At 39.7% G+C, this 17338-nt stretch overlaps 1 protein-coding gene across 2 annotated transcripts in view; it reads left to right on the top strand.

Moving 5' to 3' along the window:
* Window positions 1-17338, top strand: part of LOC103713534 (cell morphogenesis protein PAG1) — a 48960-nt gene that overhangs the window by 12316 nt on the left and 19306 nt on the right. For both annotated transcript variants that reach the window (XM_008800498.4, XM_008800499.3), the window contains exons 7-9: window positions 4432-4549; window positions 5654-5920; window positions 17207-17308. In XM_008800498.4, the coding sequence (XP_008798720.2) occupies window positions 4432-4549; window positions 5654-5920; window positions 17207-17308 (487 nt within the window). The remainder of the gene's footprint in view (window positions 1-4431; window positions 4550-5653; window positions 5921-17206; window positions 17309-17338) is intronic.

The raw sequence follows: 17338 nt of genomic DNA, 5'->3' as shown, positions 1-17338 counted from the left end.
TCTTCACTTTTATCTCTTTTTTCTCCAAAAAATTGGATTGAGGAATTGCCTGATAGATTGCAAATGAGATGTCATGCAGAAATTGCTGCAAATTGTGATTGATTTTTTTCGGCTGATATTTGTTTGCATTTAGTTCTGAGCAAAAACAAAGGCATAACATTTTTTTTAACTGGAGTGGTACTGCCGATAGTGGCCCGATACCAAAAATAAAAATGAAAAAAGGAGTTGGCAGAAGTCGTAACATGTCATTGTAACAGATTGCTGCTAATTTAACACAGATTATTGGGAACTTCACAAGTAAAAATTATCTGATATTAATGATATTAGAAAGACGGAAGATGTTGAACTTCTAACTATTGCTAGAAAAAACACAAGATGGCTATTCAAAATTAGAGGATTTACGTCTTAACAGCTGTTCTTTTTTTTCCATTGATAAAATGTACTTTGTAAGGAATACTCCAGATTTCTTACTCCTGCTTAGACTGTGACATGTAATCCTGATTTCTGGCTCCTGCTTAGGCTCTGACATGTGTCTCAACCTGTTGCTTGTCGCTATGTCCATGCAAAATTGGACCATATGCCCTTTCACAAACGTGATCACATGATCTTTTTATATCAAAATGGTACTGGACCAATAAATTGTGGATATGGCTAGAAGTTTTCATCGACATAACAAATTAATTTGCATGCTTATGCATTGACACATGCAACATGGTATGTTTTTTGCCTCCTACTTTGCCTAGGGATCTTTTGAGCCAAGGACACGGTTAAGATTTGAAAATTGACAACTGTTAAACAGTTGAAGTGATTTTTAAAGATCTTTGAAAATCTTATGACTGATGCCTCGAGTGCTGATGATCTTAAGTTTGTCTGCTCAATCAACTTGGAAGATTTGCAGCTGTAAAAGATTTAGCTGTTGATGTCTGACTATTGATATAGTATTGATGATCATGATTGGATGTAAGTTATCCACTGATCTATTCTCTCATGATCTAGAGGGTAGAAAGCTTTCTTTTATCAGTTGTGGATCAGATTTCTCAGGATCAGTTGATGTCAAGAGTTGAAGCTAGCAACACGATGATGATCTTTTAGCACTTGGTGATAGGATTGGGCTCCGCCACCATGACTTGCAGTTCAAATGGTGGATATGATGTTAGTGTTTATGAGCATGATCTTGAATGTGAACCCACTCAGTGGATGTGACCTGAATGATTCAGAGTCCATAAGGTCCAACATGTGGAAGTATTCTACTATACATATGATCAATATAAACCATGGTCTCAAATCTCGGTGGGACATCCCGTAGGACACTGGGAGGGGATACCATCCTATGTGTCGGGTCAGGATTGTCCCGCCATTATCCCAGCATCGCAATTAGTATGTCTTGGGATATCCTCAGTCCCCAGTGTTGGGTCGGGGCAGGATGGCGGCACGTTCCAATATATGGGCAAATCGGGACAACCCCGTCCTATGGGATTTCAAGCCTTGATAAAAGTATTTTATATATGATAAAATTTACTTGATTGTATATTAAATAGTTTGGAAAGCCAATTATTTCTTACTGAAAAAACTAAGACTTCACAATTACATTAATTTTTATAGAACATGTGATGGTAAGCAGTATGAGCAGTCTGCTTGAGAGCAGCATGTAATAAGGCTGATCTGGGCTTTACCTTATTGTTCCAAACCTGTTAATTTAAGCATGACCCACAATGTCAGTTGTCACTCAACGGAAACTAGCTACTTGTCAAATATTAATGTGCTAAATATGCAACTCAACTAAATATTTGTCCTCAAAAAAATCAGTTCCATAGACATAACTCGCCCTCCACTTGATCAATTTTCTGGCTGTTGAGAATTTTGTTGATGATGCTTAAGTTGAATGTTTTGAATACTTGAAGCATCGAAAACAAAAAAATGTATGCAACTAAACTCAAACAATTTTAACTCTTATAAGTGCTCATATGCATATGCACTCCGTTCATGTCTGCCATCCAAAACAATCAAGTTCATCAAAGAGTTAGGACTTCATTAAACTAATATTTTTTGCGAAGCCTTTATTCATATATCTAGCAAAACGAGAATCTCCTTCATTGCTCAACTGAGCCTGATTTAGATATCTAGCAAAACAAGAATCTCCTTCATTGCTCAACTGAGTCTGATCTGGTGTCGTAAACTTGCCATCAGCAGATAAAACTGAAACACACATCAAATTGAGGGGATGTAAAAATGGGTAATGGTTCTTGACTCAACCAGATGCAAACTTCCATTTGGCCCAAGCCTAGCCTGGTCTGACTTAAGCCCTCTTTTTGACCTAGGTCTGGTTCCCATTATAGAAATACAGAGGTTGGCTTGACCTGGCTTGTCCCACCTGGTCCTAAACCTTGGTCGGACCTAATACCTTTTTTAGGTATAGAAGAAAAGACCATTTTAATTTTGTGTGATTGAGTGATTTTGGAAACTTTATATTGTCATTTGCAAACTAACCAATAATATACCTGGATTAAGCAAGTAGTTGGTAATTCTAATATAATCACAATTTAAATAGATATTATACGATATAAAAACATTCTCTTTTTGTGATATATAACGTATATATGGCTGCATTGGGATTGGGATGGTTAGGGTTGACTTGGACTCAGCCCGAAATAACTTCGGATCTAAAATCCTAATCTGGCCCAAGCCATTGAGTCTAAAAAGCTAACTTCACCTATTTGCATTCATAACCAATTGGAAGAGTCCATTTCCTAGTTAAACAATTGAGCTTTCTAGTCCTTATCATTTTTTTTAAAATTTTAAAAAGGCCTTGTTGAGTCACTGTTCGGTCTTTTCCTTCTATTGTCAGTATCTTGTTGTGCTATCTCCTTGTAATCCTTGTTGGTTTTGACTATCAGTTTAGCTAAGATTTGAAAGGAGATTTTAGTTTCCGACCATGATTTCATTTTTTTTCTTTTTTATTTTGTTTATTTGTTTGAAATGTGTGCTTCTTGTCAATCATATCTTTTAATTTCAATTATGTGAAGCTTTGGTCTCTAAAAAATGTCCAGCATTGTTTTGAACAAGGTTTGCAATCTTGGAACTAGACCCTATACTGGTATTATATAGGTATAGCATTGGTATGCCACGTATAGGAGTTGGTTTGGTGTACTGTCACTCGACACCCCCTCTCATACTATGTATCTGTTTGGTACTAGTGCGTTCAGTATGCTTGTTATGAAGGAGTACGCACCGGTATTGCGAATCTTGGTTTTGAACATCAACCACCATTGTACCTCAATTATTTAATTATGGATGCAAGAGAATAGATCCATCTTTTGCAATTTGAGCTTCCCTATGTTGCTTTAATTTTTACTTTGATATGCTATTCTTCTTGATCATTCATGTTTCTGGATTTCATTTTATTTGGGAAGGAATAATAATGTGCGTCAATGGATGGTTGGATTTTCTCACTTCAATTTTTGTAATTCACAATTTAATTGGAAGATTCAATCTGTTCTTCCTCATTCGTGCATCTATTGGTTTGATGCAAAAATACTTTGTTTGACAGCAGTTTTGTTCTACAATGCCTTCCTTAAATTCTAACGGTAATGTTCTTGCCAACTTTAACATAAAGAAGTTTTTGTGGTTCTTGTCAATTAGATATTTGCTTGTAGCTCTATACCTTGAGTCTACAGTATCGTCTAACGTGTAAATTGTTCGGATAAGAATTTATGTCAAGTAACATATTTTCCTGAACATTGGCATGATTATACTCGAGTCATCTCATGCTGAAGATCCACAAACATATGCATTGTAAACCCATTAAATCCAGATTAATTCAATCATTAAAACAAGCAAAGTTCTTTAGAATTTTGAAGTTAATAAGCAATATACTCTTAATTGTGACTATTGTGAAATTAGAATACCGGGCAACTCAATGAAGTTACGGAAGAGGAGAATGACATTGTGCAGAATATTACATGACTATTCTGAGATTATGCCATTGTGCAGTATAACATGAACTATACTGATATTAAACTCACAAGCAACGTTAATAAGTTAGGAGAAAATGTGGTGACCAATATAAAAATAATGTGTGATGGTCCTGCATGGAACTGCAGTAAAAACATATTTTGAGTGCATAAAGCATCGGCATATACATCTACAGCAAATTAGTTCTTTGTTTCAGTTAGTAACAATAACATAACCAGCAAGTCATGTACAGTTATAATTACAATAGGTGAGAAATGATTGACATGCCAGTTACCAAAATGCACATACTATGAAATTCCACATCACATAAAGTTTCCAAAATATATGCAAAGGCAAGAAATGACATCGAATTGGCAGTTGATCTATATGTTTTGCAATGTACAGTATGAGCTGCAGCAGTTGATGGCTTTCTGTATCTATTTTATTTCAATATAATGACATGCATTATGTTCATTACAGGTTTAGTTCTGTGACTGAACGGTTTTTCATGGAGCTCAATACTCGACGCATTGATACTAATGTTGCTAGAAGCGAGACACTCAGCATAATCAATGGAATGCGCTACCTTAAGTTGGGGGTATGCATTAACTGTCAATATGATATGATCAACTGATTGGATTTTTTCAGAACTATAACTGCAAAGCCACTTTCTTCCTGAACATATGTATGATATATATTTAATCGTTTATGGTTGTAAAGATAATTTTTTTGGTGCTTGTATTTGCTATATCATCAACTCTTTCATTGTCGACCTATTCTTTGCAATTGGTTGTCTAAATGAAGTGAATGCCCTTTTGATTTTGTCTGGACTTGAAATTGGCATGGCATTGTTAAGCTTGCATTGACACTGGATGTGGACCTCTGCAGGAGCCAACATCATAGGATTCATAAAGTCAACCCATGCTGATGAAACAAGGCTGTTAGACATCTTTATGGTTTCCTAGTAGTCTATATCCTATTATGGTTTTTCATGGTTATCACAGGCTTCTATTGGTGATTAGTTGAGAAAGGGTACCATTGAAGGGATGCTATTGCAAAAAGAAGTTATATTATTAGCCTTAGAAGCCTTATAATATTCAAAGATCTTATCATGGTGCATGACAATTTACACATTAGCTATGCTCAAGAGGGCAAGATACAGGCATATTCTTAATAATAATATTGATTACAGGAAAAGGAGGGTCTGAGCTGTAATTGATAATGGACATGTTGTGGCAGTCCACATTCAAATGGTGTGGCCATTAGCGTACAACCAGTATGTCAGTCAAATTACAAGCCAAGAAAAATAAGAAAGATGAAATAAGTTAAATTGGTATGCAAATGAACAGAATAAAGGTGTGGAAAATCATGGGAAAAACTAATTAGTTCGGTTGAACTGTTTCTCTGTTGAGAATCTTTATCCACCTTTTAAAGCAAAATGACCTGATTTGACCCAATAATGCCAAAGAAAACACAAATCTGACAGTTCTAGAGTATGTTTTATTGAGACTCCTATTTATTCTTTCCTAGCAACTTTAAAAATCTATGAACAATTTACTTAAAGGTTCCTTTTCTTTCAATTACTAGGCATAATAAATCAGTTGCAGGGCAATGTTATGATGTTGTATATAGTTATTGTGTACTCAAAAGTATGGTTTTGTTTTTCGATGGGGTGCTTGATGCATCTCCTGAACTCTGCCAGGTTAAAACAGAGGGTGGATTGAATGCATCAGCTTCGTTTGTGGCAAAAGCAAATCCTCTTAATCGTGTTCCCCATAAAAGAAAGAGTGAACTGCATCATGCTTTATGCAATATGCTTTCAAGCATACTGGCACCACTTGCGGAGGGTGGAAAAAACCATTGGCCTCCATTGGGTGTGGATCCTGCATTGACTTTGTGGTATGAAGCTGTTGCTCGAATTAGAGGTCACCTTATGCATTGGATGGAGAAACAGAGCAAACACATAGCTGTGAGTAGCGTGAACATGATTTATTTGACCATAGTTGCACTCTTTATCCATTATGTGAGGTTTTTAATGCTTTATTCTTGTTGGATGCTATAATTTTATCTTCAAACTTTAGAGGTCTGGTTTCTAGATTTTTTAGTATGATTTCCTTCAAGTGAAGCAGCTCTGCTGAGATACGTATGGGGAAGTTGTCTTCTACCATAATTTAAGACCATCTCGCTATTTTTTTTGGAAAAAAAGAGCTGAAAAGGGTAATTTGTCTACACTTCTACTTTTCTAATATTTTTGAGGGTTAGATGTATCTAATGAATGATTTATTTTTCATTGACAAGTCCTGTTCAGCATTTTGGAGCCATATTTGTACTTTGTGCTTAAACCCAGATCCTGATAAAGCTTTTCTTGGCAACCCAAAATTTTGAGTACTTTGTAGTGTACTCTTGTTTACCTTTGTGGTCATGTATATCTGACTGCAGCAGTTATGGGGTTCTGAGTGGCATGTCCGTTGGGGGCATTTTTACAGGTGTCTAAAACATTGTTAAAAAAAGAGCCCAAGATCTATGCTACAATGATCGTTGGTGTGTAACGTGTCTTGCCTAAATCTATGACAAAGGAAGTGAATGAGAATCCTGCAGAGAATACTACGGACCTAGAACCTTGAAAAAAAATAGGAATTCTGCATGAATTAACATGGTGAATAAAGAGAATATGGAATGGCCATAAGGGAAGTCAAGGATTCCTGAAGTCCACATAAATGACAGCAAAAAAAGTCTAAATTAACAATGTGATAAGGATCGACTATGGAGAAACTAGCAATTATTTGACCATCGTTTCATAAGTTAAACATTATATTGTTGAATTTTTACGTCTTCTGCATGCGTATATATCTATATATATATATATATATGCATATATATACACATATATATACGTATATATATGTATAACTATGTCGATTGAAAAAAGGAATATAGAGATTATTAATTTTTGTTGATGGCAATAATTTACATTTTTTCCTTGATGTCTGCATAGATGGTTTAGTTGCTAACATTTAAGATGTTGCTCCACTATGCTTACTATAAATTAATGATTCAAATCTTGTTGTTGAGACAAAAATAAATGAGTTGATATCCAAACAATATTCAAACCAAGAAATGCTGAACCGGCCTGTACCAGTCGGTTTAGCCTGTATCGAACTAGTTAAGCTTTCTAAAGTTTTGATGAATAAGTTCCTGTCGGATTGGGATCTGGGGAAGGGAAGGTTTCCCCTCCCCTGAACCCCCTCCCCTTCCAATGGTTAGGGAACCCAAACCTCGTAACCATGGAATGCCGTACCGGCCCGTACCGGCCGGTACGTACCGGTCCGGCCGTGGACCGGTACCGGAACGGATAAAAAACCGGTATTTCCAGGTTTTTTATCCGAACCGGCCGGTACGGGTGCGTACCGGCCGGTTCGGGCCCGTACCGGCCGGTTCGGAGCCCGTACCGGCCTCGTACCGGTGCGAACCGGCCGGTTCGCACCGGTACGATTTTTTTTTTCTTTTTTAGAACCATAGTGCCGCGCGCTGTGGTTTTTGAAACCACCGCGTACCGGCCGGTACGGGACCGGTACCAGCCGGTACGTACCGGACCGGACCGGTACCGTACCGGTCCGGCCGGCCACCGGTACGCCGACCGGTACCGGTACGGCGGACCTTGCTCGTAACCTTAGGTTCGGGAACTTTCGGGATATCAGGGGATGGGATGGTTTCCTCTCCCCCGAACCCCCTTCCCTTCCTTTGGCCATGGAACGTTCCTCCCCCCAAAGCCCCCCTCGGTGGGGATTAGGTTTTAGGTTAACAACTGGATTCGAAAGGCAGGGTCAGGGGGCTCCACCCTCCGAACCCCTGGTGTTCTCAAACGGCGAAGCCTTACAGCTTCCGGTACTAGAACCGATTGGTACTAGAACCGATCGGTACTAGTTGCGTACCGGACGGTTCCATCCGGTATGGCTAAGAACTGGTGTGAACCGGTCGGTTCGCACTTCGCACCGGTTCCAAATTTTTTTTGCCACAGCACGCGCACTGTGGCCATTTTGGCAACAACGTGTGCGCGCTGTCGCCCTATGCTTGTGGCCAAAATGGCCACTGGGCGTGAACCATGGTCTGCCGTCCTAGTCTTTACCGGCCGGTACAGGTCGGTACGTACCGGTCCGGCTTGAGACCGGTACCGGATCAGCGTGAAATCCGGTACCGATAGTTTATTGTTGAAGAACCGGTATGGAATCGGTTCGTACTGGTACGGGCCGCCACCGGTATGCTAACCGGTACCGGTACGGCGGACCTTTAGCCGTGAACGTTCGGCTATAAAAGCCAAACGACATGCCAAGTGTTTCAGAAGAGAGTGTTCTATAAAATTGATTCAGCGTAGGCATGAGAGAAAAAATTGATTCAGGTCTTTAAGAGCATTCTTCTCTTTTCAAAAAAATCAGAAATACGTACTAATTTAGGCTATCAGAAGGAAGACCAAAGGCTAATTAAGGTGTGCTTTCTTTTTTCTATCTTCTTTCTTTAATATTTTTTTAGGGGCTTAGAAAAAATAGCTTAAGAATTGTAAAATAAGAGATCATGCCAAATTTTTCGATTTGAGTTTGGTTTTTCTATATGTTGTAGCTCTATGGACGATGTGTATGGTGACAAATATTTTTAATTTTTGGATTATATATAATTTATATAAATTATAAATATAAAAATGGATTAAATATTTTTTAAAAAAATTAAAAATAAAAAAATGTAAAATCAGCAACATATTTAGAGGCATGCAAGCTACTCTTTAAAAATTTGGTATTCATTTATTCAAGTTTTGATGCGATCATGCAAACAGTAGTCTAAGCCTAAATTTGAAAAAAAATGAGAAATAAATAACAATTCATGCATGTCCGAGGGCCTAAAAAAATATATGTAGCATCTATTATTAGGTTCTACACCGGTTTGATGTTAAATTAATTTTTACAAATATTATTATTTAAAAATTATTTTTAAATCTAAAATATAATTAAAAATATATAAAAAAATAGTAGTACATATTACATAATTCAGAAGTAATTTCTAAGGTAGAAATCATATTTTTTTGAATTTACAATAAATAAACATTTTTTAAACTAGAAATTTTTAAAAATATAAAAATGACTAAAAAAGTTAAAAAAATTATCGTCCTCATAGAAATGGAGCCATAAAAAAAACCAACCTTCAGAGCGTGATATTGGCTGAAAACATGGGCGAATGCTCGAGGGTAGGTACCAATTTCAGTGCAAATGGTGCCACAAGAGCTTCAAGGGAGGAGTGGTAATCAGGTTGAAGCAGTACTTAGCTGGTAATTTCGATGAAGTAGTTACGTTCCTCAAATGCCCACTGGAGATTCGGTTGCTGATGAGGAAGAACCTCGCTGAAATCAAAAAAGTGAAAGAGGGGGTTGCTAGAAAGAAGGCGAGGGTGGAATGCTGAGTGACAAAGCCACCTTCCTATCACTTCAGGAAGTTAAAGGAGGCCGAGGGTCTAGATGACAAGGAGGCAGAGATCCAGGCTGCCATGCAGGCGAGCTTGGATGATCAGTGGCAGCAGGAGCAGCAGAAGGAGGTGGTCAGGCATAGGGCTCGATTTGGGCCCTCGACTTACGAGTTGGGCTGCGGTTCTGCGAGCAGTAAGCAAGATCCAGAGTTTATGAGGACATCTTCAGTCAGGAAGGGTGCCAGCAAAGGCGGTGGTCGGGTTGCATCTATCCTGGGTGTTTTTGGTATTAAAAAAAATCATCCAGAGAGATTCCACAAGAAGCGACATGATTTAGATCTGTATGCCTTTTTCAGCAGATAATCGAAGCAGCAGAGGGTTGACTCAATGCTGAAGGATATGTGGCGGGCTATTAGATTCTGGTTCCACTTCAGCCACATTTCAGCGAATATGGCAGACAATACATACTACAGGTTTGCCATTTTCGTCATACAGATTGTTGGTCCTGCTGTAGATCCTTCAGGCTCAAAGGACGTCTATGGTGAGCTTCTTAATAGCAATAAGGAGCTAGAGAAATGGATTGCATCCTACAAGAGCAAGTGACCCACATATGGACTGACTGTGATGTGTGATGGTTGGACTGGTCCTACCAGATGGAGCATTAACTTTCTGATGATACGAAGATTTTCTTTCACAAGTCGGTTGATGCTTCGGATTTGGTGCACGACACTGCTTACATCTTCAAACTGATGGAGGAGGTGCTTGATCAGGTAGAAGAGGAGAATATCGTGCAGGTCGTTACTGATAATGGGCCACAATATAAGGCCGTCAGGGAGATCTTGATGGAGCGGCGATCTCATATTTTTTTGGACTTGATGTGCTGCACATTGTATCAACCTCATGTTGATGGACATTGCGAAGTTTCGTAGGGTGTAGCATATAGTGGAGATAATCCAACGCATCACCAGGTATATTTGTAACCATATCTGGGTCCTTTCACCGATGAGGAGATTTGCAGGGGGAGATTCTGAGACCAGGAGTCACATAGTTTGCTACCAACTATGTTGCACTTGATAGCTTTCTAGAGAAAAAAGCAGCCCTACGTCAGATGTTAGTGTCGAGTGGCAGGAAAGTAGATATTTGCAAGTCGGTACTGAAGAAAGCAAGATCGAAGTCTTGGTGACGAGGCAGATATTCTGGCAGCAGGCTACTGCGATAGTGGAGGCTATCAAGCCATTATATGAAGTGCTACGGGTCGTGGATAGCGAGAGGTACCCCCAGATGGGCTTTCTGTATCATATGATAGAGAGACTAAGGCTCAGATCCAACCCATGCTTAGAAGTACATCATCATGCGGCGCTGGGACTATCAAATTGGTAGGAACTTGCATCTAGCAGATAAGTAAGAACATTAAAATTATATTGATGCAGTACTTGTATAGTTTTACTAAGATGGTCTCGTCTATGTGCAGCATACTACCTGAACTTCTGGTTTCAATACAACGAACATAGAATTGGTATGCATGACGAACTTCTGGCGGCTCTGCATAATATCATTTACAAGATGAAGTCTGATCCAAAAGTCGCGACTCTATGTTTAGATATTGATATAGTACAACACGTTTTTTTTCATAGATCAAATTATTTAGAGAGGGCAGCAATATGTTTGGACAGCAAGCAACTGTCGTGAGTAAGAATTATGAATCCAGGTATGTTGCGCATGAGGATGACATTCACTGGCATTAGATGGTTATTAATATGGTAATAATATTTATTTTTTAATATTTTTGCAGTTGAATTGTGGATTCATTTTGGGTTGTGCAAAAAATCTTAAGTGGATAGCTATCCAAATTCTTTCTCAGTCTCCTTGAGTGGCTGTGAGCGTAACTGGTCCACCTTTGCCCTCATCCACAATAAGCAGGGAACCGTTTGACATAAGAGCGCCTCAACGACCTTATATATGTGCACTACAATCTGCGATTGAGACTAAAGTGCATTCAGGAGGAAGTGGAGCTCAAGTATGCAGATCTGATTTATAGGGCTTTCGTTGATGATGACGATGATCCTATGATCGGTTGGTTTGTGGGCCTGCAGTAGGAGCCAAAGTTTGACAAGCCAGAATCGCCTCCACGATCCACCGGTTTCATAGCCAACAAAGCTAGGGTCGATCCAGAGCAATGGGCTGAGTGCAATATTTCACGCACTCCCACAGCTGATTAGTTGCAGCCATAGGGGAGCCAGTCACCACATAACTCGTACGAGACACTCTCTCAGAGAGATGATCGAAAGATGCTCAGACGAGGATACTGGTATCCGATCGGCAGAGAGGGGCATAAAGGGTAAGAGGGTAGCTGTCCAGCAAATCAAAAAAGAAAAACAAAGGACCTCAATGGAGAGTATCGAAGAGGAGACATGGAGTAGCAACGATGAAAGTTTTGAGTTTTGGTGGTTATGGATCTGCTAGCCATAAAGTGGACAATATGGTACTGTTTATGAGACAGCTGAAGGTTGGTATTCGATACACTGGTGAGTCTCAGTTATGCATGCTATACAGGATAGAGACCACGGTCCACGATTTGATAGAGCTTGCGAGGATACCATTGCATATAGGAGGCGGGCTCCTCGATGTCGTTCAGAAGGATAATATGTAGCTGCAGATGACCTCGCATGTAGAGTAGGATCCATAAATGATAAGGTTTTGAATCGTATATTGGATCTTATTATTCGCGGCCTCAGGCAACCTATGACCCATATGGATATGGATATAGATATGGTTCATCGGAGTCATCTTCCGGTGGCTACTACTCTATGCAGTTTGGAGCATCGCATGGGTCGGATTTTGCTGCCGCCATATTCGGATGACCCCTCCACAGCCAGAAGATACCTCTCAAAGCCACAGCTTCAGCGAGAAATCCGAGAGTGCTTATCACTCGACGCGTGTTTCTTATGGAATGAGCATACGAGACTACAACGTTGCTTGGTTAGAGGCGTAGGTTGATGTGCCTCCTGATTATGTTGATCTGGATATCTATGAGGGGCATCACCACTCGACTTGATTTTAGATATTCGAAAATACTTTAAAAGTATGTAATTGATTGTATCTTGATTTGAAAATATTTTATGTTATTTATTTTATAATTATATCATTTGAAAGCAATAAGATGCATCATCTAGCTTAAACTGGGATCATAGAAAATATTAGAAAACATGAAAAAAATCAACAAACAACAAAAAAACATCAAATTAGACTTAAATTCATAAAAAAAGTTCGAATAGAGAGAATTTCAAAAAAAAGCGTGTAGAATCAGAAACTAGGCGGAACCGTGCTAACTCTCGTTTTAAGCTTTCATTGGACTCAAGGACTTCTACCAACATATTTTACCTAAGCTATCTCTATTCGATCGATCAGTCTATCAAAGCTGGGTATCGGTTCGGTATCAGTTCGATTCGGTCCAAACCGGTACCGAACCGATCCGATAGCCGATCGGTACACCTATCGGTACTAGTTCGGCATATCTTGATTCAAACCAAAATGGGTTATATGAAATTAAGGTACGCTGAACCGGTATCGGTCGGCGTACTGGTGGAGACCGGACCGGTTCGGTACCGGTCGGGCGGTATTGAACCAGTTTGGCTAGTTCGGCCGGTTTTCGGCTACGACGGCCTTTTTTTTGGAGTTCTTTCTTTTGAATGTTTTTCTAGGAAATGAAGTCAAATTTGATTTTTTCTGTTGTTTTTTTGATGTTTCTTCATGTTTTTTGATGTTTCTATGTTTAGGTTTAAGGTTTAAGCTTGATGATGCATTTTAATTAGCCTTTAAAGTGATATAAGTCATAAAATGAAGAATATAAAATATCATCAAATTAAGATATAATCAATTACATACATTTAAAGTACTCTTGGATATCTAAAATCGGGTCGAGTGGTGTTGCTTCTCGTAAATATCCGGATCATCAGCATAATAAGGAGGCAGATCAACCAACTCCTTTAACCAAACGGTGTTGTAGTCTTGTATGCTCAATCTCTGAGAAATGCGCGCCAGGTTATAAGAACTCTGGGATCTCTCGCTGAAGCTCTGGCTCTGAGAGGAGTCCTTTTGCTGATCATATGGCTGTGGAGGGGTCCATCCGAATATGCCGGCAACAAAATTCAGCCGTGAGACCCTCCGGGCTGCGTAGGGTAGTAGGATGACTCTGACGCATCATATCTATAGACTGCCCCAGGCCGCGGATGATAGGATCTAGTATACGACTTGAAACTTGATATATCTATGAATCCTACTCCACATGCGAGGTCATTTGCAGCTGCATCCTGTCTTTCGGAACGACCTCAAGGAGCCCGTCTTATATATGCAATGGTATCCTCGCGGGCTCTATCTGATGGCCTACTGTGGTTCCTATCATGTGTAGCATGCGTAAACTGGGACTCACTGGTGCTTCGAAGACCAGCCTCCGGCTGTGTCTCATAAGTAGTACCATACTGTTCTCCACTCCCTCCATGGCTAGCAGATCCATCACCATTAAAACCTTCATCGCTGCTGGTCCAGGTCTCCTTATCGACGCTCTCCATTGGGGCTCTTTATTTTTTGTTTGTTTGTTGGGCACTGCCTTTTTATTTTTTGTGCCCCTCTGCCTGGCTACCACGCCCTCGTGATCGAGTCGATTGGGTATCGAAGCATTCTTGTCTGAGCATCTCTCGATCATCTCTCTGAGAGGATGTCGTACCAGTCATGTGGTTACTGGCTCCCCTCTGTCTGCGGCTGATCAGCTATGGGAGCGTGTGAAATATTGCGCTGAGCTTATTGCTGTGGATCGACCATAGCCTCGGTGGCTATGAAGCTAGTTGGTCGTCGAGGCGATCCTAGCTCGTCAAGCTCGGGCTCCTGCTGCTGGCTCATAAGCCAGCCGAGCATAGGATCATCGTCATCATTTGTAAATGTCCTATAGAAGATTGGATATGCATACTTGAGGTCCACTTCCTCCTGAATGCATTTTAGCCTCAACCGCAGATTGTAGAGCACATAAACAACGTCGTTGAGGCGTTTTTGTGTCAAATGGTTCTTTTATGTGCTGTGGATGAGGGCGAAGGTGGACCAGTTGCGCTTATAGCCACTCGAAGAGACCATCTGGGAGAAGATCTGAATAGCTATCCGCTTAAGATTTTTTGCGGAACCGCAAAAATGAATCCACCATTCAGCTGCAAAAATATTGAAAAAAATTACATATATGATAGTGCCATATTAGTAAGAATGTAACGCCAGGTGAATGTCTTCCTGATGTGTAACGTACCTGGATTCATAGATGTCTTGCTTACGATAGCTACTCGCTGTCCAAAGCTGTTGATGCCCTCTCTAAATAATTTGATCTGTGAAAAAGAAGCATGTTCTACTATGTTAAAATAGAAGATGTCGTTATACTCACACATGCTACTAAATCATGTTATCTCTTCTAGACATAACGCCGCGATTTCTGGATCAGCCTCTATTTTGTAAATAACATGACGCAAAGCTTCTAGAAGTTCGTCATCCATACCGATTCCAGCTTCGCTGTACTGGAACCGGAGTTTCAGGTAGTTACCCATTTGGGCTCCCCACCGCCGCTGAATAATGTCGATGTACTCGTGGGCATGGGCTGGGTCTGCTTCAAGGATCTGAGCCTTTTTTCTGTCCATCATGTGATACAGAAAACCTATCTGGCGGCATCTCTCGCTATCTACGGCCTGCAGTACTTCATATAATGGTTTGATAACTTTGACTATCGTAATGGTCCGCTGCCAGAATGATTGCCTTGTAATCAAGTCTTCCATCTTGCTTTTTTCAGTGCTGGCCTGGGCATACCTACTTTGCTGCCACTCGGGACTGACAAACATCTAACATAGGGCTTCTTTCTTCTTGATAAGGATATTAAGTGCAATGTAGTTCATAGCAAACCATATGACTTCTGATCTTAGAATCTTCCCTTACAAACTTTCTTATCAGTGAAAGAACCCAAGTATGGCTATAAATATAACTGGTGATGCGTTGGGCTATCTGCACCGTATGGTGGACCCTATGGATTTTTCCAATGTCCATCAACATGAGATCTTTCCAATATAACTGGTGATGCGTTGGGCTATCTCCACCTTCTTCTTGACAGCCCTCTCCTTGGCTTCTTTGATGTCAGCGAGGTTCTTCCTCATCAGCAGGCGGATTTCATGTGGGCAATTGGGGCACGTAGCTACCTCATCGGAATGACCGGCTAAATGCTGTTTCGATTTGGTTACTCTTTCTTTCTTGAAGCACTTCTAGCAATATTTGCACTGAAACTGCTGCTTTTTTTCGAGCATGTTTCATGCGCCCAGCCAATATTACGCTCTTGAGGGTTGGTTTTTCTTGATGGCTCCATTCCTACAAGGACGGTAATTTTTTATTTTCTAATTTATTTTTAATTTTATAATTATTGTAAATTCAAAAAAAAAATTCTGTCTCCAAAATGACTTCTGAATTATTAGGAAGTACGTCTATTTTTTCAAAATTTTCTATTTTTTAATTTTTTTATATTAGAAAATTTATTTTTTAATATTTTATAATTTTTAATTAAAATATAAAAAATATATTGCGAAAAAATTAATGTCACCAATTCACCATGCATATCGTCCGTATATCTACAACATATAAAAAAATCAGGCCCAGATTTGAAGATTGGGCATGATCTCCTTTTTTAGAATTTTTAACCTATTTTTTCTAAGCAACTTAAAAAAAATGTTAAAGAAAAAAGATAGAGGAAATAAACTATACCTTAATTAACCTTTGCTAGAATTTTTTGAAAAAAGAGCACCTCTCTCTTACCTCCTTAATTTTTCTACATGCTGCCTCTGGATCCCTCCTCAATTCGCCATCGTGGTTCTTCTGCTATCTGCTTCAATTCATGGCTGGTTTAGGCAGATCCTTCGGTTTTTATAACCGAAGCACGCGTTTAACATCCATCGGAGATAAGACAGCGCATGCGCGCGCGTGCGCGCGCGTGCGGCCTTTTAAGCTGTCGACAGCGCGCGCGTGCGGCCTTTTTAAAAGGCCGCATGCGCGCGCTGTTGGCCTTTTTAAAAGGTCGCGTGCAGCAACGCGCGATTAAAGAAAAAATGATACCAGTGCGACCGGTTTGCACCAGTACAAGGGCGTACGGGTACGAACCGGTCCGGTTCGTACCGGTACATAGGTCATACCGCTCGGTTGCGGCCCCAAAGGAGCTGGAACTATTTTTTACAGCCAAACCGGACCGGTCAGGGACCGGTCTGGTAAGGGCTGAACCGACTGGTACGGGCCGGTTCAGCATACTATGTATGGAATTCAAATTTTATTTTAAGATGTGTATGTTGCATTGCATAACTAATGCCAAAGGGATTATTTTTCTTGTTTCAGATCTGTACCAAGAAAATGAAAGATGAAGCTCTGCTTGATATTGCTTCTTTTTCTTTAGAAACTTTCAAAATGAAAGTAATTTGGCGGTCATATCATCATGTAGTTTATCCTGCATGTAATAATTGTTCTGTTATCTTGTGGAATTAGGTAGCCTAGGATAATAGTGAAAAAACCTGTCCAAGCTACCTATATTAGGAAAAGAAACCTGTAAGATAGTTCCCTTGAATCTTTTTCCTTGGAAATACTTTTAAATTTTGGCTTAAAAAATTCTCTAGGGTTCTGCTTCTGTTCTGTTTTTACCTTGTGCGTTGCTTGCAGAAAGCTTTTTTTTAATTATAATTATGGGATTTTTGTATTATGTATTATTTCACCATCCAAATTATTTTGATGTTCTTTACTTTCTTTTTCCCAGGTTGGCTTCCCATTGGCGACCCTTCTACTTTGTCTTGGAGATCCACAAACTTTCAACACTAATTTTGGCCCACATATGGAGCTTTTGTATAAGCTTCTTAAAGTAAGTGCTGCTTTTATACAGTTTGTTTTA

The sequence above is a fragment of the Phoenix dactylifera genome, unplaced genomic scaffold (genome assembly GCF_009389715.1).
Source record: "Phoenix dactylifera cultivar Barhee BC4 unplaced genomic scaffold, palm_55x_up_171113_PBpolish2nd_filt_p 000089F, whole genome shotgun sequence".
Taxonomy (NCBI): domain Eukaryota; kingdom Viridiplantae; phylum Streptophyta; class Magnoliopsida; order Arecales; family Arecaceae; genus Phoenix; species Phoenix dactylifera.
This window is presented reverse-complemented; position numbering and strand designations above follow the sequence as displayed.